The 22184-nt window shown below is 43.4% G+C and overlaps 1 protein-coding gene across 1 annotated transcript in view; it reads right to left on the bottom strand.

The window, feature by feature from the left end:
• CFAP46 (cilia and flagella associated protein 46) overlaps positions 1–22184 on the bottom strand; it is a 1240276-nt gene that overhangs the window by 893824 nt on the left and 324268 nt on the right. Inside the window, exons 11-12 of the mRNA XM_085606190.1 lie at positions 14642–14740; positions 3258–3448 (exon numbers count right to left, since the gene is read on the bottom strand). Coding sequence (XP_085462316.1) covers positions 3258–3448; positions 14642–14740 — 290 coding nt within the window. The remainder of the gene's footprint in view (positions 1–3257; positions 3449–14641; positions 14741–22184) is intronic.

The raw sequence follows: 22184 nt of genomic DNA, 5'->3' as shown, positions 1-22184 counted from the left end.
CATATGTAGTAAAAGGGGAGATTAAAGGTTTGGCATGTAGTTTTACATGCCAAGTCGAAGTGGCAATACCCTGCTCACAGGCACTGCAATGGAAGGCCTGCGACAGGTTTGAAAGGCTACTTTTGTGGGTGTCATAATTAGTACTGCAAGCCCACTAGTAACATTTAACTTAAAAGCTCTGGGTATATGGTAAAATAAACAAAAGGTTTATAGGTAAATTAAATATGCTAATCATGCATACAACAATCACACACATATTTAGGGAAGAAGCACATGCACTTTAGCACTAGTCAGCAGTGGAAACATACTCAGAGTCCTAAGGCTAACAAAAACATTCAGCAAAATGTGGGGATCAAAAGCAAAAAAGACCTTCCTAAGGGTGACAGGTCTAACAATGATCCTCCACTTTTCACCGTGAACATAACTAGACTTATAGAATGGGGATGAGAGAATAAGAATGAAAGTTAATACAGGCAAGCTTTCCTTTCCTCAGGGAATAGGCCTTTCAGTATGCCATGTTAGTGATCTTTGCAGTATATAGCAAGCAATCTCTGGCGTGCCCTCTGAAGCTACTACGGTCTTTATGACAGCATTAACACTTGGCAAATTTGATGTCACCCTAGCAGTTTTTACTCCGCCTTTAGCCAGCCCGATTATTAAAGGGCATTTAGAACGGTTTTTTTTTAGGCCCAAGGAAACGATCTACATGTACCAGACGCCCATGAACTTGCTGTTCCTGATGTCTGCAATGGAGCCAGCGACTTTAGCCTGGAATCAGAAACCTGTCCATTAAGACTCCTTTGACTGAGTTTATTTTGAAATCGGATAGAAACATAAAATCTGTCTACTAATTTTAATTTGAAAATGAAATGCCATAAACATAGAAGATTACCAAACAAGAAGCCTTCACAAGACCCCATGGTTCTCTGCGTCAGATTTTGATACCCTTGGTTGTCTGACCCAGGTGGGACAAAAATGAGGATGACAGTGAGGAAGCTAATTTAGTTCTGACTGAACATTTTAGAAGCAGGGTTAATCCTTGATCTTAGAATGGCATGGGCCTGGGTATCTGTCTAGAGAAAGGATTTGCTGTACTAGGCAGAATATGCTAGGCTTCCTAAAGTAGTACTGAGGGAACTCTTTGTAGCGATTAGCCTAAGTCAAACTTTTTACAGAGATCATTGCATCCAAGGTTATTCTAGTGATACAAGCTTTTACAGCCAGGCTTGAGTGTAACTTTACCACAGTATTGCCTGAAAGGGTTTTTTGAAATGTAGACACTCTAGGACATAAGGTTTTCCTTGTCGTGGAGTGTAGTTCCTGGTACTTGCAGAACACATTGACTGTTGATAAAGTACACACTATGTGTTATTAGCATACTGAAGCAAACTAGAAACTTTTCTAATGGTTTCCTGAAAGATAGAATGTACACAGACAGTCAGCAATCTATTGTCAGGTTAGACAAAGTTAATATTTTAGCCCCCTCTTTGATTTTGGAAGAAACCCTTGTCACCATGTCTGGATGAGATCCACATGTTTTTGAGGCAATATCCACGTCTAATTGGTGGATATATCATTGGATGGTGAAAGAATAATAAGCAAAAAGAAGGATATTGTCTTGAAAGATTCCAACAATGTAAAGTCACGACTGCTGAGCCTACTGATAAAAAAAAGTCATCAGAGTTCAACCTATCTCAAGTAATACCACTGCGAGTGTTTTCTTCCTCCCCACTATTCAAGAAGAGCAGAGCTTCCAGTGGCAAGCTGTCAGTCATAATAAAGATTACAGAATCAAGAGTAGAAGACCATCTGTTTGTAGGCTACAAATGGCCTAAACAGTGGAAAGTAGTTAAGAAACTCTCAAAATCTAAGTGGCCATTTCTACGGATCAATATTGTCCTGGGTAACAGTAGGCGTATCCCTGGAAAGATCCCAAACCAATGCAACGAGAGGCAAGGCCACAGCTTCAAGACTTCTAAGAAGGGTTCAAATTAGGACTACACTTCAGGTGTCTATATCAAGCTCTCTGCATTCCACCTCTAAATACTACTGAAAAGAATCAGAATCCCAGTCTGACAGGCCTGTAACACGGAGATTTGTTTCTGTAAGACCACTTAGGCATCACTCTGCCTCCATCCGGGGACTGCTTTCGGATTGAGTCAAAGAAGTAATTTAATGGATACTGTTCCTATAAGATTTACCTTTGATAATGTTCTTCCTCATGGGTAAGGCAGGAGTGCAAGCAAATAATAGGGCCTTTACTTTTTTCTTTAGAGATCTGCTTCTGCTTACCCACGCAATAAAAAACAGAATGTACCCAGCAGGTGGAAGCTTGAACTGCTTTAAGATTCTTGGCTCATACATTAGTGGCAGAATTCATGCCACAGCTCCAGGTCGCCAGAATAAATACTCTGGTTTTGGGTTCATACACAAAACTGGTCTTTTCTCTGGTCCACCCACAGAGCGAACATATGTTTTCACCCAAAATTAAACTGGAATGGTGGACAACAACATAGAATATCGAATTCACCTTTGCTGTAGATTTTTGTTTCCCAACATAGCGATGGGTATTGATACTTACACAGGTTCCATATACACTTCCCACCTCCCCACTCTAAAGATTTTGTACAATTGTTTCCTTTCCCATCAGTTGGCCTTGCATATTATATTTTCTGTGACGTAGAAAAATTGCTAGGTCTGCTGCCACCATTGCTGATGGTGGTTTATATATGATGGGCTGTGCCAAAGAGGTCCGGTCGCAACTTTTAGATTTTATCATTATTATTACCTTGTTGCCAACACTTCCTGTTAGGGCAAGAAACAACCAGCTTTTCGACACTCAAAGCTGATAGTGGTGGCGAGGGAATGCCCACTGCTGTCTGCCTCAAGTAAGTTGAGGGAGATGTGCACATGTTTATTGACAGTGCAGTGCACTTATATGTCATATTAATGTATGCTTTGATGTACGCAAGTTGGAAAATGTAATAAAAACATTTAAAAAAAAATAAAAAATAAAGTATGTTAAGGGAGCCATTTGTTCTTTTCATCACCTGCAGCAACTACAAATATTCAAATTAAGCTAGAGTCATTACTGCCAATCCTAAATTAGGAACCATAAGTTTAGATAATAGCAACACCTGTAATTTACAGCTCAACACAAAAGCAAACGAAGGTCAGGCGCACATTAACTAGTAATAGTTAGAATGTCTATACTGCTTAATAACAAAACACTTCCGATTGCAGCTCGTCTTGCTTACCTGTCAATTTGTTCTAGAATTTCAGCAACGGAGAGCAAGGGCTTGCGTAGCTGTTTGCGTAAGTTATGTTGTAGTAAAGGCAGGCACAGGTTCCACAGGGACACACATACCACTTGAATGATGCTGGGATCTGACAACCGAACAGCATTCTCCAAAGCAAATTCAAGTCTTTTCACTTGTATAAGTTGACTCTGTAAAAACATGGGGTTAACATAAGGTACAGGTAAACAACTGACCGCAAACATGAACTCTAAATCACAATATCAAAACAGACAGGGGGTGCGGTGCATTCTAGTGTGCACAGCCATAAACTGTGAAACTGAACAGAACCTACAGTAGATTGGTATCTAACGAACACAACCTTTTCATCTCAGCTCTATGCAAGATGTTAAATACTGGCCCACCCATTTGGGGATCATTACACTTCTACAACTCCTCCTTCAAGCCTACGCAAAGACCAACCCTAATAATCACACCTATTAACCTTGTAATGTTTGTTTTCCCCCACACTTCCCACTCTCTTTCAAATTAACTGGCTGTTTGCAACGGTGCAATGCAGCTCTCTAATGTTCAGCGTTTCTTACGGTACTAAAATGTTATCGCAATTTACCCAATGCCTTTAGGGCCAAATTACATGTAACGCTCAACTATATATGGTTTCTTCATAATACCGTATTTTCCATTGTCACTGATGCATGGGCCAGGTGATGTAATGTCAGTGCAAATCTTTACCGGTGCACGGTATGTCGCAGTCTAGACTGACTTTGCAGAGACAACAGATTCTTCTACCAAAGAGGTTGCTTCGTCCATACAATTATGAAAAGCCCTGCATGTCATAGGAGTATAAATGAGTTATACTGCCATATAAAGTAGTGAAGTTTCAATTTCAACAAAATCTATCGTGGACAAGGATACCTCCATTTGGCGGTCGTTGCGGTGTGAAATACAGTGTTAACCGCCATTAGGGTGTAGAGAACCATCTATGCGTTCTTTACATTTAAAACAATGTCTGCTACTCCATTAGATTGTGAGTACCTCCACCTCTTCTGTCCCTCTTCTGTCCCTCTTCGGCATGTTATATTCTTTGTGCAGGTCTGGGCCATACATGTCTACATTACTTCTTTACCTTCCTTGTTTGTTCCAGTACGCTTTGCTACTTGGAATCAACCAGACGGGACCACAGATGAGACAAACCACAGCTTGCTGAAGTTACAGTTTGAAATAGTGCTAAGGGTTTTCTTTCATTTTCCACATTTGGGTATCTCTCAATTTTAAATCCTCATCACTTTGTATTTGCAGAGTCAGACATCGTATTCAACTTTTGTAATACAAAATTCAACTCAAATCACACGAAAAAACAAATTAGTTGAAAGTAAATGCAATCATTAAGAATGACAACTGAATAGACATAGGGATCGCCTCGGTTTCCATTAGCACAGCAGGTAAGTAGTATAGGTTTAATGACATAATTCAAAAGCAGTTTTGGGTAGTAAGGTATGAGGAGAGTCAGCAAGTTTTATTGCACAATTAATTAAAATCCTTGCAATAGCGGAATGCAAACATTAAAACTATTAAAAACATAAGACCATATGCGAGGCCACTGCAGCAAAAGTCGTGCTCAATCATCCATATGTGGAGGGGCTCGGTAATCTGAGTCCATAAATGTTAAAAGATTATTGGATAATTGTGAGCCGCCGCCACTCCAACACGCTACCACTGCCTACCACGTTTCTTAGTATTTCGATGTGAAAACATCAGACTTATAAATTGTCATCTCAGCGTAGTCAGTTTGCTGCGGACTCATGGGTTTTGTGGTCCAATGGGTCTACACTTGTAATCTGCTTCGTTATTTAGGCGACTGTGAGGAAACCTCTAAAAGGAAGAAAGAAAGCAAACCTCATTCATAATAATTTTCTCTTTTGCTCAAAGCAGAGTGGAAATTTCAAGTACTTCTGTCTTGCGTTGTTTTCGTACGTACTTCGAACCATCCACGTGTTTTCTAATATCCGAGCCCGCTAGGTCTTAGGAGGGCGACATTTGTTTTGTTTGCTTTAGAGCAATTTTTTTTTACTGTAAGTGGTGATAAACTGCTGATCAATAGGAAGGTAAACTTAAAGGTCTGTAGAGAATCCACAATATGCGAGCCACAAGGGATTCTTTTTTATTTTTTTTAATGTAATGCCACAGTAAGTTCTTCCGTGTTCCTTCTAGGGCCATTCTGAGCTTCGACCATGTGAAACAAAGAGACTTAAGAACTAAACCTTGCTTGAATACATTACATTCTAAACGCACCAGGACTTGCTGGGTGCTGTCTGACAGTCTAAAGAGAAGTCTGTATGAACAACATTGCACCTTGTCCAGCAGGGCCGGCTTAAGGGCGGTGTGACTGGTGTTGCCGCACTGGTCGCTGACCTGGAGGGAGGGTTGGGGCACTGTAATGGGGAAGGGGCACTGACATTGGGGGTGGGCACTGTGTTTAGCAATAACTTAAGATTTAAAAACACCTGCTCCAGAGCTCCTTGTGATTCCATCTTTCAGGCAGCAATAAAAATGTCAAGTTAACTCTTGTGATTAATGTTCCTGCTAGAAATAGAGATATGAGTTTTGTCTATTAGCAATTTCGACTCTCCATAAAGTAGCAAAAGGGGTTAATATGCCTGCTGCAAAGAACACTTTTATGTGGATTAGTAAAGCCAGTCTTAACCAACGCTTTAAAACAAATCACTGCAGGTGAGAGAAGGGCTGTGGAAAGATGACGGGCACTTTTACGGGTGGTAGTGAGGGAAACCGAGGAGGAGGTGGTCATGGGGGTGGGGTGCCAAAATAGATTGTCGCACCGGGCGCCACCATCACTAAAGCCAGCCCTGATGTTCAGCCGTGTTGAAAGTTTCTCAGGTAGTATGTTAAGGCAGGGATCAGTTTACTCCTTATCGCGCAACAGATTGGATTCAGAGATGGACTCATAAACTCTTGAGCAGCCTCAAGTAGTAAGTGTTGAAGGCTAAGGCTGTAGTTTTTATTGACACTAAGGGAAGTTTAGGACTTCCACGTTCGCCCACCTATAAGCCAGGTATTTGTAACCATCTATTAATTCGAACTTAACGTTGCCTAGTTACCATGGCCGACAAAATAACACAACATTTATTTGGACCTTTGTTGACGGCTAAATTGTTACTTGTTCAAGACTCATTTAGAATGGTTAGTGCTCTCTGGAGACGTGAAACTGTGCTGTCCGAAGTTATGGTTTCATACTACAAAACGTTCAATGGTTAGACGGATAATTTAGAGGGGGAGTAGACCGCTTTTCTAACGGAAGTCCCTAAGTAAGCTATATACAAATTAAAAAGTAAGGGGGCCTTGCTTCAAACCTTTGTTTATGTAGTATTTTTTCATTGTAAACACAGGAGGGGTCAGTCTGATTTTTAGGCTAATAATTGCTCTCAAGTGCTAAGAAGAAATGTCCTTATGTGGCAGACCTTTTCAAAATTTGCAGCAATTAATGCAATCAAAAGCTGTTTTAAAAAATGGATAAATGCTGAATATCAAAGGTTGGCCAATCTTCCAATTGATTTCTGTATGAGCATTGCCAATGCCATAACGTTATCCTAAATGCCACATCATCTATGGAGGCCACTTTGATTAAAATGTAATTCAATTGCTAGTGGTCCATGCTTTTAATTCCATTGGTCACACTTTGGCATAAAATGTTCCTTTTATGTCTAACAGGGCTATCAGTGGGTAATTAGCTGAAGCTGAATACTGATTTTTTTTTTTTAATTGAAACTAGAAAATAACTACTCCAGCTGTCAGGAACTGTATTCGTTTCCAATCAATGTGCATATAATGGAGTTAACACTTCTGACCAAAGGCTGATGCTAGTGTTCAACAATGTTGTGGTGAAATTGTTATACGTGAGCTCTGGCCATGAGGTAACCTAGTTTATGGGATGTACATTGTGGCCTATTTTAACAGCTTAAACATTCGAACTAATGTACTGATAGTATGCCAAGTTGGCAATGTTTCCAGAATCTCTCAATAATTTCAAATTTTCATAATGAGAATGATCACAATTAAGAACTAGGTTTTGGGGAAAGTGGTCATATTGGACCTGGCTCTCCCTGAAGGATCACACCTAAAATGTTTACCTTTACTTTCCATTTTATATGCTAAATTCATTCTTGATGGCCTTAGGCCACTATACCACTGCTAACCAGTGCTAAAGTGTCTGTGCTCTCACCTTTGAATATGGTAAAATTGGCAATACCCAATTGTCACATTCAATTTCCTTGTAAGCCATAGTAAAGTGGTATTTCATGTACACAGAGCCTGTAAATTAAATGTGTCCAGTGGGCCTGCAGCACTTATTGTAGCACCCACTTAAGTAGCCCTTTAAACATGCCTCCAGCCTGTAATAGTAGCCTATGTGTGCAGTTTCAAATTGCCATTCCGACCTGTCAAAATAAACCGTTTGCCAGGCCCAAACCTTCTTTTTTAATACATTTAAGTCTCCCTCAGAGTAGGCCCTGGCTAGCACAGAAAGCAGGGTGCAGTTTATTTATAAGGTTGGACATATAACTCTGAGAAGTGCATGTCCTGGTAGTGAAAAACTCTTAAATTCGTTTTGCACAACTGCAAGGCCTGCATCTCCCATAGGAGAACAATGAAGGTACCTCATTACGCTTATCAGGCTAAAGCTTCCAAATGGGAACAGGTAACCATTTCAGGTTTGGTTTCTTTAGAATTGTAACAAAAAAATCCTCTCCTATGGTAAAGTTGGATTTTGAATTACAATTTTGAAAATGATACTTTTAGAAAGTTGGCATTTTCCTGCCTTAGCCATTCAGTGCCTGTAACCTGTCTCTGGGTCGCATGACTGGGTGTAGCTGGCAGTTGGGCTTTGTGTATATCTCCTAGTCAGCCACACACAACAGAGAGCTTATTTATGCCTGGATGGGCCATCACTGGCAGGATGAGAGTGCGGAGCTGGTCACAGTCCTACTTACACTGGAATAGGCTCTGTCCTACCACCACACAAAGGGCTGCATACCCTCTGTAGTTAGCCTGGAGCCAGGGCAGGGAAGGCAGGACGCCTGTGGACTTCAAAGGGAAACCTCTAGAAGCTTCTCCCACTTCAAAGAAGGGCCTGTTTATAAATATTGGACCTCAGATACTAACCTTCAGCTCACTTCTGGATCTGTGGATAGTCTACCAGCAAGGACTGCTGTGTTGCTGAAAGGACTGAAACTCTTCTGGACTCTTTTGGACTGCTGCTATGAAGGGCTGCTGCCCTGCTGTGCTGATCTGCTGCCCTCTTGCCAGGTTGAGAAGGACTGGCCCTGAATCTGTCGAACACAGAGTGACTCTAAGGACTAGTTGGCAGTCCTCCTGACTAGAGCCTTAGGGACAGAAGGCTTCAACCACCTTGAACCCAGCACCTTGACTTTGCTATCTGTAGGTCCTACCCTGCCAAGCGGTGCCACCACAGTCCTGGACCACTGGAAGCGGGCCTGAAGGTGCTCTGCCAGCCCATATGTGGATTTAGCAGAACCAATGCATTTCCTCTGTTGCTTGGCACAGTCCTGAGCAGAACCGACACATCGCCTCTGCTGCAAGGGTACTCTCAAGAAAAGGATTCTGAATCATCCTCGCAGCATGCATCAGAACGACGCCTGTGCAAAGCTTTCTAGACACAGGTTCTCGCTTTGCCAATCCCTTGTTGGCAGCAGCCTCGACAACGACGCAGGTTTTTGCATTGCAACCTCAAAGTTCCTCGGAACCGATGCATCGCCTCAAATGTGCAGCTTACTCTAGATGCAGGGCTTCGCATCGCAAGCACTCGTCGATGAAATCCTCGATGACAACACAGGACCCACCATTGCAGCATCGCAGCACCTGGAATTGACGTATCGCCTTGGCTCCAAAACAAATCCTCAGCACGGGACCTCGCATTGCTCACCAACTAGGATGTAAGGTACACTTGTTCAGCAGGCCTAACTGGGTCCATGTAGCTGGCCCACGCTCAATCACAGTCGGCCTGAACTTCTGACTTTGACCCGGTCTGACGCGACCAGATATCCACAGTTGCCACTTTGTACTTTTTGAAGCTATTTTCACTGAAGTCTTATTTTATTTATATAAATGATGCTATTTATCCAATCTGGTGTGTGATCCTTTTGTGGTGTGTTTTCACTCCTTTACTGTGTGAAGTGCTTCACAAATAATGTACACATTGCCTCTGAGTTAAGCATGACTGCTTAGTGCCAAGCAACCCAACCTTCTTGAGTAGGGTTTCACCCCCTCAACCAATAACCCAATTTCTTACAGGTCACTTCCTACAAATCAATGCAATTTTGAATTATACAATAGCTTTAAAGTTGTCAACTGGTATAATCCAACAAAGCAATTTTTTGTGAAGAGAAATGATTGTAAGATGGGGGCTGGTCTGCCTCGAGGTGACTATTCGATAGGCGAAAGCCCAAAGAATGCAGGAAGGTCATCAAGTCTGCCGTCAATTTCTCCAGTTGGGAGCTGAGGGTATGTTCCGAAATATTTTTTGCCAGTTGTGAACCATTCTATGTTTTTGCCTATAGTAAATAGGTTTACAATAGAGTCATCAGTCAAAGGGGGCGTGGCCATGCAGGGGACTGAGATGGCGTGCTAGAGATGAGCTGCAGGAGGCATCACTCATCCAGGACAGTCAGGCGGTGTTGAACCAGAGCGGGCCCGCTGTGAGATGTTGGTCGAGTAGGGCTGGTAGCCTCAGTAGGATCTGCCTGGCCGGGCTCTGGGTGAAGCTGGTGGTGGAAGACTGCAGCCTTAGGGTTGAGGGGGATGTAACTCCAAAGCCCGGACACATTTGGGGCTGCCAGTCACCCTGAAGCATCCCCTCCGCCTGCCTTCCGTGCCAGGTGGGGTTGCTACTTTCATGGCAGCGTGGTGCGCGGCCGTAGAGCGGATTTTCAATTTCGGCCAGAGCCTCTGTCAGCTTCGGCTGTGCGACGCTAGGTGCAGGCATCTTCCCTTCCAGAGTCCAGAGGACTCCTCCAGAGCTCAAGACCACCCACTGCCATTGAGAGACCTGCGACCTTCACAGGACTCTATTGCTTGGAGCCATTTTGGCAAATCCTTGAGGATGAGCCACCGAGATCAGTTCAACTGCTAGATGATGTCCACACTGCGGGCTCCTCTCCTCCTTATGGCACTGGGCCCTGCCTGAACATACCGTTTATGACTAGGCAACCAGTCCTTCAACATACCATCTTTGCCTAGGTATTCAATCCCCCTGCATCCAGTGATTTGCATACCTAATTGTTCAAACTCTAGAGGGGCACAGTGGGGATTTCTCTCTAACTCCTATCTATAGCAGATCAGTGGCTGCCCATTCCTTTGGCTCCCTGCCCTGTGTTCGAACTGATCTGGTAATAATTTGCATCCAGACTCTGTTAGCTGGATCCTGTCGTTATTTGTCAGTGCAGCTGAGACCCTCTGATCACAGTCAGGCAGCATGGGGAAAGGCAACACCAAACAGGGCAAACTGTCCTTTGATGCACTGAAAACTCCACATCAAACAGACCCTGTACCGGATGTAGAAACTGAATCGGTGTTGGACACACAGGGCCTTGGAAATGCTAAAGCCGCCCTCTTGGTGGACTTGAAATCTGGCGTCCAGGCTATTGATGCTAAACTTGATGCCATGGCGGCCTGTTTGAATAGCTTGACGGAATGACTGGTCCGAGTAGAACACACCATAAAAAGATCCAACACCAGTTTGGAAACTTAGAGTAATTTTTCATAAATAAAATGAGACCAAATACAACTAAAATACAACCAGCAGAACCAGAGGAATCCAGGTTTTAAGATTTCAGTTAGGCCCATTGAACAACAATACCTTAGGTCCTGGCTGCAGAGCAATACAATGTCCCACGCCAAAGATGCGTTGAGCAACGGAGGCAAAGTGTCTGTTCCAAGTGTTGCGAGGTCCTGTGTCATTGTCCAGGGCTTGTGATTCAAAGTCCGGTGTCAAGGATGTGTCGTGTAGTCGAGGCGATGCGTTTGTTCCAAGTAGCTGTGAGGCTGTGATGCAAGAACTTGCGTTGTCATTGAGGCTACCTTTGATGAGAGATTTGTGATGCAGGGCATGCATCAGGAAAAATTTGCACAGGTGGTATTTTTAATGTGGGCTGCGAGGTCGATTCAGAGTACTTAGGCCGGGAGAACCCTCACAGCAGAGGTGATGCGTCGGTTCCTCTTGGGGTTGCACCATAGAGTAGAGGAGATGCGTTAGTTCTACTGGATTCACAGATGGGCTAGGGAGCTGTCAAGCCTTCTTCCAAGGGTCCAGGATGAGGGTGGCACCACTTGGAAGGGTAGAACTCACAGAAGGCATAATCCAGGTGCTGGGTTCAAGTTTGTTGGAATCTTCTTTCAGGAGGCGAGTCAATAAGCCCTTAGAGTCCCTTTGGGATCCTGGGTTCAAAAGACGCAGATCCAGTCCATCTCACCCAGGCAAGAGGGCAGCAGGCAGCAAGTCAGGGCAGCAGGCAGCAAGTCATCACAGCAGGGCAGTAGTTCTTCTGAGCAGTAGTCTAGCAGAATTGAAGTCTTTTCAGCAGCACAGCAGTCCTTCCTCCTGGCAGAGTATCCAAAAGTCCAGAAGTGAACTGAAGAGGTCGTGTCTCAGATCCAATATTTATACCTGGTGTCCATCATCTAAAAGGTGGGATAAGCTTCTAGAAATCCTCTTTAAAATGCACAGGTTCACTGCCGTCCCTGCCAGGACTCCAGACAGGGTATGCAGCCCTTGGGACAGGCACAGGACACAGTTTATTCAAGTGTAAGAATGTTTGGTGGAAACCCACCCTAATGCTGACAGGTCTAACATCTGCTAACATAGTTGCTACACATAAGTCAAATAATTTCTAGATTTTGGGTTTATGAGAGTTGATTTGTACAGTATTGGGTTATTCTTATGAATCAATAAATCACTTGAGACAGTTGTGCTCCTAGCCAGATATCAGCATAGATCATTCTTCTGTTGCAGTGAGCTGGCAGGGGAAATTAGGAACGTTGCAGAATTGCTCCTTCCTTGCTAGCATCTTCAATTGTGAACACATACAGGTTGACAGGTCTCAGTCATACCAGGACCCGCATTTATTAGACACTCTGCAGTAATGGCAAAGAGTGCTTATGGGAGTTGCAGTACCTAAAGTCTAACAGGCACTTTGAGTATTTAAATTTGGGGAAACTTCTCTGTGGTCTTGAGTGGGGCATTGGAAAACTGAAACTGAGCAGGAGCAGTAGGTAGTAAGTCAGGTTTTGTTATAAGGATGTTCATCCATTAACCATCAGCGTGAGCCCTAGTTAAGAATTCTAGAAGTTCTTTTCTCTAGTCCATTAGTCCCATAAATTAGGCAGATCTGTAATAAACATTATTTATACAAAAAGCTAAGGTTTCTTTGAAGTAGTGGCTAAAATCCTTGAAATTGCAGAACCCGAATGGTTATTAACATACCTAACCTTATTGCTTTGGAGCCTTGTCAGTTTACACGGGCAGTGACAGTTAACTTCATATGAAAAAAAGACAAGCAATCCAGCTGAACAGTTCAACTTAATGGCCAATTTGAATCTGACATATTCTGCCAAGTACTTTAAGCAGGAGATTATTGGACACATTTTACTTTTTATTGAGAACAGCCACCACTTAGATCCGTGAAAGAGGCAAAAGCAGGTCTTCTCATTGGCCAAAATCAGTGGAGGTCTCCATTTATTTCCTAGTTTTATATAACACTGCATGTCAACATTTAGTTACTTAAAAACTACAAGATTGTCAACAAAAAAGACAGCTTTATGTAAGGGAAGGGGAAGTTAGAGACCAATCAGATCAGGCCCATTAGTCTTCATTTAAGACCCATGTTCAACGGTAGACCTGCAACCGCAGGAAGAGCGTCAGAGCTGTCATCTTGTTAGATTGTCGGCTGTTTTACACATTGATGACCTTGAAATAAGCCTCAAAACAATGAGGGTTGAGTCTGCTTGAAGACTGGTGTACTCCGCTAGTTAAAAGTTTATGATGAACAAAGCCTAGAGGGTTATCATTTTACTGACCCAATCTTCTTAAGATACCATTCGGTGAAGACTTCACCAAGGATTTACAGAAATTTACACTCACTCCATACTTACTATGCACCTCATGTGAATTTAATCAATTCATCTGCTTTCAAGTCTAATGACTATGCAGATCACACCCAGCGCATCTTAAAGCTATAACCAATTACTTTTTTTCTCCTGGAACATATTGTCCAACTGTGTTCCAGCCATGAACAAGTGGATGTAGGACAATAGCCTGAATCAGAAACAGAAAGGAAGAAATTGTGGTGGTTGGTAGCTCTACCTCCTCATTACCTATTGATATGATCTGGCCTACAACCTTGAGACCTGGCTCCCACATTCCAACCACCCATGTTCTTTTCTGTCTTAATGGACTTGAAATTCCCAACTTAACACCTCTGATCTCAAGTATGCTGAAGGACGTTGTCTACCGTTACAAATATTCAAACAATATTACTTATGCTGGGATTCACTCCTGTGAAGGTCATAGTACTCTTGTATATTGATTGTGTAAATGAAGCATAGGTGAGTTAGCCTCAAAATCTTCTTGTTTACCTCCAGAAGCACCAAATGTAGCAGTGCACCTGCTTCACCATCATAGAGACCATGCATTTCCAGCACATCTCTTGCTAATAATTTAATACAAAGTAATCCATAAAATTATTAGGCATGATGGGGTTTGAGTTCAGCGTTTTTCCGGAAAAATTTGATCATTTATGAGTTAATTAGAACATTGTACACCCTAGCAGCCAACAGGTGGGGATGCCAAAAATGAAGAAAGTCAGAATGGGTGTGTTGTGATCCCACTAACAAGGTGTACAAATACAGCCCCATAGTTCAGACAGTGCACACCGCTTTTAATTCTGAGAAATGGGCAGGAAGTGTGGACAAAGGGGCACTGAGTGTGGGATAGCAAAGGGACAGAATGGTGGGATCCCCTGAGAAGTAGCTGGACCAGTGGTAGAGAGAGTAAGAGTAAATAAATAATTATGAACTGTTGACGGTTCAAAATACCTTTAAGCGCCACCTTTTGGTGTCCCAGTCTCACACAGGACACCATTGCAATATTCGACTAACGGTTCATTTCAGTGGAAATGTCTGTCAGTAGATGCAGCAGTTATACTTCACATAATCTAACTTGTTGAAAGGAACTGTTTGACCAATTATTTATAACCTCTTCTAAGAGACTGTTTTCCCAAGTACTCACCTTGCATTCAACAGTGTATTAGCATACGTTATCGCCAATGTGAGTTAAAGTAAATAATAAATGTCAGTACCTCAACAGCACTCTTAGAGTAAGTTGTAATTCTTGAACCAAGCTTTTGAACTTCATATTCACATTCCAGACATGAAATTGCAATTAGTGTTCCTTGGTCCTAGAGATATAGAAACAGAAGTTGAAGAAAATGTTAAAATGAAATGTTATGATTCAAATTTTCACATTATATTAATGTGCCTAAATCCATTAAAAGAAAATCATTCTGCCAATGAGATTTGATGCACTGCAGTGCACCAGACAGTAGCTGTGCTTTTTGTTCTGTCGAACCAGGGACATTGTTTTCATCATCATCAAAAGGTTCTTTTTAGTTTCTTAAAACAATAAAGGTGTGTTTTCAATCATCCTAAATGATGGCATTTGCCTTTTCACTTGCGAGTCTGTAGGTAGGGAGTGAACAAGACCACATAGGGACTACCATTTTCCCCATCTGAGGACAAGTTAATCAGCAAGCTGGTTTTATATTCTTTGAGGGGCTAAGGAGCAGTTCTGGGAAAGTCTGAAGCTCTACTTCTAAGTACATAAGGCATAATTTGGAACTTGATGGATGGAATACATCATCACCAATGTGATGGATACACCATCTACTGAATTGCCCATAAGGTGGAATGGATATCCGTAACGTTTGTGATGGAGTATCCCGTCTTCCACATTTTCAATCAGGCCCATAGTGTGATGGGTTAGAAGAAACAATCTTTTAAAAACGTACGGCTCACCACTCCTGGACGAAACTGCTTAGCTTCTGCACTGGAACTGACTGCCCTGATCTAAAGGCTTTGCCATGCTGAGTGGCACTGGAGCAGACAATGCTGGTTGTGCACATCTTAATCAGAAGCCACAGCAGCTGCCCAACACTGCAAAAGTAGTACAACCTGAACAAACAGCACCTGCAGCAGACTGCTCGGTTGCCACTCCTACCTTAAGCTATTCCTCCACAGGGCTGCAGCTAGCGCAGTTTGTGCCCCTTGTGCACAAACAATAGGATCAGTTACTACACAACACAGCACTGCAATGCCTTGACATCTTGGGAGGTTTCAAGCTCGTACATGTTGCTGACTTAGCCAGTCCTTCAAGGAAGCAGTGCACTTCAGGTGGGGCATGCCAATGGCACTTAACTAGGTAAACAACCAGCCACAGTGTATTTTACAAGTACATACCGGGTGGATCTTGGCACAGGTTGATGCTATTGAATACTTCCTGCTCATTAAAACACCTCAGCTACACTTTAAGCAACATAGAGAAGTGCCAGTCTCACACCAACAGATTTCCATTTTTAGTAAAGTGTCTTTACATTTCATGACCTAAGACATTGGCAATTGCACACCCCAAAATGTTACCTCAACAGCATGCCCACAGGTGGCTGAATCAGAGACAGTGTTAAATGTCAATTTCATGAGGCAATTTGTCCCAGAGAGACGTCACCATTCAGATTATCGAAATTACAGTCAATTAGGTAAGGACAGACTGAATAATTGAGTTCTAGGGCAGGAACAGGAATTTAATAACATTTATTACAAACATTCAGAATGTGTGGGACAAAACCTGTAAATGTAAATACATGAAGCTATTGCTGTAAAGGTCTCATTAACAGAGCAATACAGAACAGGCACAAAATCAAGAAAATATTAAGTCCCAAATGAGCAGCAAAATGAATAGGAAATTGGGCAGCTGCCCTAGTAGCATCAAAAAGAAAAGACACCCTAAAAATCTGTCTCTCCCTCAAAATCAAGGGTTTCTATATAGTTTTATTGCATAAAAAAGTACTACAACCGCATGGTGGAATAGTAAAGCTGAGCACAGGTCTATTAAACATCATATTGCCTTACTACCCAATCACTATCCCACTACATCAATATTTGTTTTGCCCACTCTAGGCTAATGTCACCCGGAGATGGCAGGACATACTAGTTACAAAAGCAACAGCAAACTATTGTGAATGAATACAGCCAGTAAGATAATGGAGGGACTTGGAAAACTGTAACCATACTGTGCTCATTTTGGAAAGTTTTCTTTGAGAACAATTTCAAAGGAAATAAACCAACATAGCTTCACTTGACTGTATGATGCAGAAATAATGAACAGTGAACATGCAGGAAGAGACATCCATTTTGAACAAGATGGTGCTGAGGCGTAACTGAGGCCTGTTAGCATAAGCTAGAAAAAGGCATTTTGACAAATCATAGCAATTTGTTTCAAATGCAATAGCATAATGTTAATGTGTGCATGCACATTTGAGAATAAACCCGCATTTTGAAAGCTGTAAAAACATACATTTAAAAATGCACAAAAATGTTCACAGCGTCCCAGGTTTCTTTGATTGCATGCTGAATCCTGATCGCCTTCAGTTAATGGTGATAGCAATAACATTAGTCAGATACCAGGATTCACCTATGGTGGAAAGGGTGGCAGGAGAGCTGGCTCTGTCTTTAGGCAGATATAGAAAATAGACTAGCTGTAAAGACAGGCCAGAGATGGCTCGGTCACTCGGTAGGTTTGGACTTTAGATCCATGCAGCAGAGGGGACTGCAGAAGACTTAATGAAGAAGTGAAAAGGGGGAAATTAATGAAGAATTAATCAATGGTGTTTGAAAGGTAATGTTTAGGCCATAGAAAAGTTATTTAAATAAAAAGTGACTTTGAACCCGAAGTTTACATGTCAAATGTTCTTAATAAAGAACATCAGTATGTCTAGGGAGTTGAGGCAAAATAGGAGGGATGCATGTTCATAGGAAGATTTTTACCTGTCCACAAATTCACGGACCCTGGAAAGGATTTTCTCTTCTGTTCTCGGACTATCCATGCCTGCATGCAAGCATTCATGTGCATCTGTGTAAATCCTCTAAGGTCAGTCTAGAGGAACACTAGTTCTCTACTTCACCCCAGTTTGTCAAGGTTCCTCTAGCTGTGCTATTTCTGGGTGTCACTCACCAATCTCTCTGCATCCTACTGCATTAATCTTCCTAAAAAATCTGTTAATTTCTATGCAAAATCTCATTTTACTATTATTAGGACTGCCATGAGTATGACAATTGTAGTTCTCCCTAGGGTCCTGTTTTTTGTGCCCAGTGAGACAATCATGCTCACAAGCTGAGAAACAGCTTGTGTGAAGGGTCTGAGATCCAGAGAGCGGCTTTGTAATCTGAAGGTATGCACAAAGTGTGCCTTTCTAGGACACAGGGCTACTGTCTTGGGGCATAATTATGGAGCCATGGTGGTAGCACACAGTTGTTATGATCTTTAGAACAAGGAATGGAAAAAGGCCTGTTCTTGGAGAGTAAAATGCTATTGCTCTCACTCAGGTAAATTACCAGTATTGTCGTGTGTCTGGAGACTGCACTGATAACCCTCAGGGAGTGGTGTGCGCATTAGGGAGTATTTATGGTAACGGTACACTATTCCCAGATTGGACTGGAAAACCTTTGGATTAGCATTAGACAGTAACTTGTGGAAGGGGAAGACAGGGCTGTGTAAGTTATGTAGCAGTGATCTTTTTAGAAGATGCCTTCAGAGTGTCTCTTTCTGACCACCATCATTTGGCTTGATGGAAGGTGTGGGAAAGTGAGACAACAGTTTCATTTGCTGTAGGGTAGGAATCGTTCAGTCAGGACCTGCCCTTTCGTCTCTCTACAAAATGCTACTCTCAAAGGCTGACGGCAGCCAGATGCAAAGCCCTCAGACACGATTGGGCTCATGTGGTTTCCTACTGTTAGAGATACCTGTTTGAGACATCCTTCCTGTAGGGTAATACCACCACAAGAAGCAAGGACTGTTTCTGCTCTGAACAGGAGAGGAATACTGTGGGCTGTTTTTAGGGCCCTGATAGTGGAATGAATCAATATTCCCCATCTGCCACATGGCTATTAAAGTGGGATTGAAACTTCCCCACTTGGTTTAAGTGTTTCTTCTCACTGAAGACATTATACACCGTAGAGTACCAGAGGAATTCCTAAGATCCACGGATAGTGTCGCTGACAGCCAGTCTCCAGACGGTGAGGCAAAATTACCTGGAAAGTTTGCAAAGAACATTTGGAAAATTGTTAGACCTGGAATTTTTGGTGTGGTTTTCCCTGTCTTTTTGCCTCTGTCTCCAGTATTTTTGCTGTGTGCTGATTTTAGTTTTTGCTGGTCTAGATGCTTTGGGCATTTTGCCACTGCTGATCAGTGCCAACGTGCAAGTGCTCCCTGTATTAATTATGATATGGATTAGTGTTTCCATGATTGGCTTATTTGATGCACCGCTAAGACCCTAGTACAGTGCACTGTGTGTGCCCAGGGCCTGTAAATCAAATTTTGCTAGTGGGCCTGCAGCACTGATTGTGCCACCCACACCAGCAGCCTTTCAAAGGGTTCTCGGACCTGCCACTGCATTGTCTGCATGCAGTTTAAACTGCCACATCCACCTGGCAAGTGCACACACTTGCCAGGCCCTAACCTTCCCTTTTCTTACATGTGAGTCACCCCTAAGGTAGGGCCTAAGTTCTCCCCCTGGGCAGGGTGCAGTGTATGTGAAAGATAGGACATGTATTGGGTGCGTGACATGTCCTGATAGGGAAATACTGTGTATTACATTTTTCACTATTGAAAGGCTATCAGCGCCATAGGTTAGAATGGGAGATACTTTATAACATCTTAGAAGTACAAATTGCCATGGGAACAAGACAAGTTCTCTCAATACAGAATTCATAAGACATCTTTTAGTAAAGATGTTTTTTAAATTATGGGTTTGAAAATGCAATTTTTAGAAAGTAGGCATTTTCTTGCTTAGCCATCCTATGTGTCTCTACTGGGTAGTGTATCGACTGTTTGATTTTGGAGTGACAAGGGCTGGGAATGTGCATTCACTGCAGACAGCCACGGGGGGTTGAGGTGTGTCATGCCTTTTCTGGGATACTCGTAGCTGGGCTGAATAGACCTGGGGTGCATTTAGAGTAGTGGTAGAAGTTTTGCTTGCAACTGAATATGCCCTGTCTCATGTACATAATGCAGTCTCCACTTCCTGCCAAGAAGCTGGACCAAAGAGGACAGAATTGGTTTGGACTGAGCTGAGAGACACTTTGCCACAAGAGAACAAAGGAAAATTTGTTATAAATATTGTGCCCAGACCTTTAAAATACTTCTGGATGGAACCTCTACCAAGGAGAAGAGCTGGAGAAGCTGTAAGGAGTACTGCCCCACTGCTGTGTGGATGCTTTGCTGGGTTGGCCTGCGGTGGCTGCTTCTGCAAAGGAGAGGACAAAGACTGAACTGTGCTGTGTATCGTGCTTGAAGAAGATCTCGAAGGGCTTGGTGTAGAGCCTGCCTCCTGTTCTGAAGTCTCAGGGACACAAATACTTTACTTCCTCTGTCCTCCAACCCCTGGAACTGCTGTTTCAGCTGTCAAAGAGGGAAAAAGCAATGTCGACGAGCGAGGCCACGACCTGCAACGAACCCGTGGGCACCACTCGTGAAGTGCACGACGCACCGCTCAGACACGCACCACAGCCCCAACATCTGCTGCTGCCGCCTATCGACTCTGACCCCATCCCTGAGGCCCTGCCTGCACCAGAGCCGAAGGCACTGCTTGTGACGCTCATGACGCACCACCCACACTCGCACCTCAGCCCTGACCTCCCCAGTGCCTCATCGCTGAGCCGATACCTGATGTGGGTGATCTCCCGAATCGATCGACCACATACCATCGTATGGAACCGATTCCTCGCCGCCACCGTGTCGTCACTTTTCTGGCAACAGTTAGGAACCAACGCCTGGTCTGCCATGGCACGGTCGTACCGTACTTTTGGATTTTTATCGGTCCCGAAGTTCGTAATAGCCCCAGGTGGAGCTAATTGTTGCTACAAGCTTTATGTTTGTGAATAACCAATTTTTTTATGACATCTTGACATATGTATGGTGGATTTTAGTCGTTTTGGTCTTGTTTGGTTTAGATAAAGATTTCCTATTTCTCTAAACATGTGTGGTGTCCATTTGTTGTGTTTTCACTGTATTACTGTATGTGTGCACAAATGCTTTACACACAGCCTCTGAGATAAGTCTGACTGCTCGTGCCAAGCTACCAAGCGGGTGAGCAGGGGTTGTCTAACGGCGTAACTTCCTTACCCTGACTAGAAGCAAGGGTCCTTACTTGGACAAAGGTGCAAACCATTGCCAACTAGAGACCCCCATTTCTAGTAAGAATTTATGGGCCTCCTTGGTAATGGATCCTGCCTGGACTGCTGAGAAACAGGAGTGGAATATAGTATACACCTAACGAAAGAGACTGCTCACAGGAGCCCAGAGCCCAGTCCCTGTGCTCAAGGTGGATGGGCAAACTAGTGCAGACTAGCATGGTTTAAGGCCCATGCTGGAGAGGGTCTCTTGGGTTCCTTGATATGAATTAAAAACTCACTGGTGCCCTGTAACCTAGAAAGTGAGGGAGTAAAGCTGAATTTCAGCTGAGTGATGGAGCAGGTCTCTCTGCCTCCAGATTACTGATTAAACAACAGCCGGTATGATGAACCAATCAAGGAAAAGAAGACAGTGAGAGAGCATGACCATGTCCAGGTCCTCCAAAGTCAGAAGCAGACACCTGGCAGCCTGTGCGGACTATGCCGGGGAAATAAAGCACACAGAGCACTTGCAGAACCAAGCACACAAACCTCGGTGAAGGCAAAGCTTTATAGAGCAAAGCACATGGAAACTTTGATATCTCTGAGTTTCCCAGACCAGGAGGCCAGCACAAACAGGCCCTTGGAGGGTCCTTCACAAGCAGGATACCTCAGCAGGTCAAAAAGAGGCAGTCCTTTTTCTCCACCACAGACAGAAGCAGTAACTGCAGGCCAACCCACCCTTACTCAGAAGAGGCAGCACTCCCCACACAGTCCTTCTACTCTTTTTTCTTGGCAGGGTCCTCTTGTTCCTTGAAGTAATCTAAAATCCTGGTGTTATAGGTGCACTACTTATACCCAAAAATGTAATTGTTCTATTTGTGGCAAGGGTCTCTGAACCCAGTCCAAACCAGTCCTGTCCTCCCTGGTGCAGCATGAGCACAGGGGGCAGAGACAGCATTGTGAAAAAGGAGACACACCCTATTCAGGTTCAAGAGAAACTCCTCCCACCACTCCAAATGCAGACCAGGTCTATTCAGGCCAGCGATGAGTCACCCAGGCAAGGCAGGGCTCACCTCAACCCCCCCAGCGACTGTCTAGAGTGAATGCACGTCCCAGCTCCTGTCACTCAAACATCAAACACTGAATACAGAGGCACACAGAATGGTAAAGTAAGAAAATGCCCACTTTCTAAAAGTGGCATGTTCAAACACAGAATTTCAACAAGCATTTGCAATGCAATAGGTCTCTTACGCGAGACCTATTGCATTGCAAATGGTAGTCATCACGGACAAGGGGAGGGGGGAGAAGACACGGGCAACAGCCGGGCAGGGACAAGAAGGCATAGACAATGGGAGTGCGGGCGGGAGGAGAAGGCACGGACAACGGGAGGGAGGGGGGAGTTAAGAAGGCAGTAGGAGAACCTCATTGAAGAAAATAGTGCTCACAGTCTAAATAGCA

Source organism: Triturus cristatus, chromosome 1_2 (assembly GCF_964204655.1).
Source record: "Triturus cristatus chromosome 1_2, aTriCri1.1, whole genome shotgun sequence".
Taxonomy (NCBI): Eukaryota; Metazoa; Chordata; class Amphibia; order Caudata; family Salamandridae; genus Triturus; species Triturus cristatus.
The sequence above is the reverse complement of the archived record's forward strand: the minus strand, read 5'-3'. Positions and strand labels throughout refer to the sequence as shown.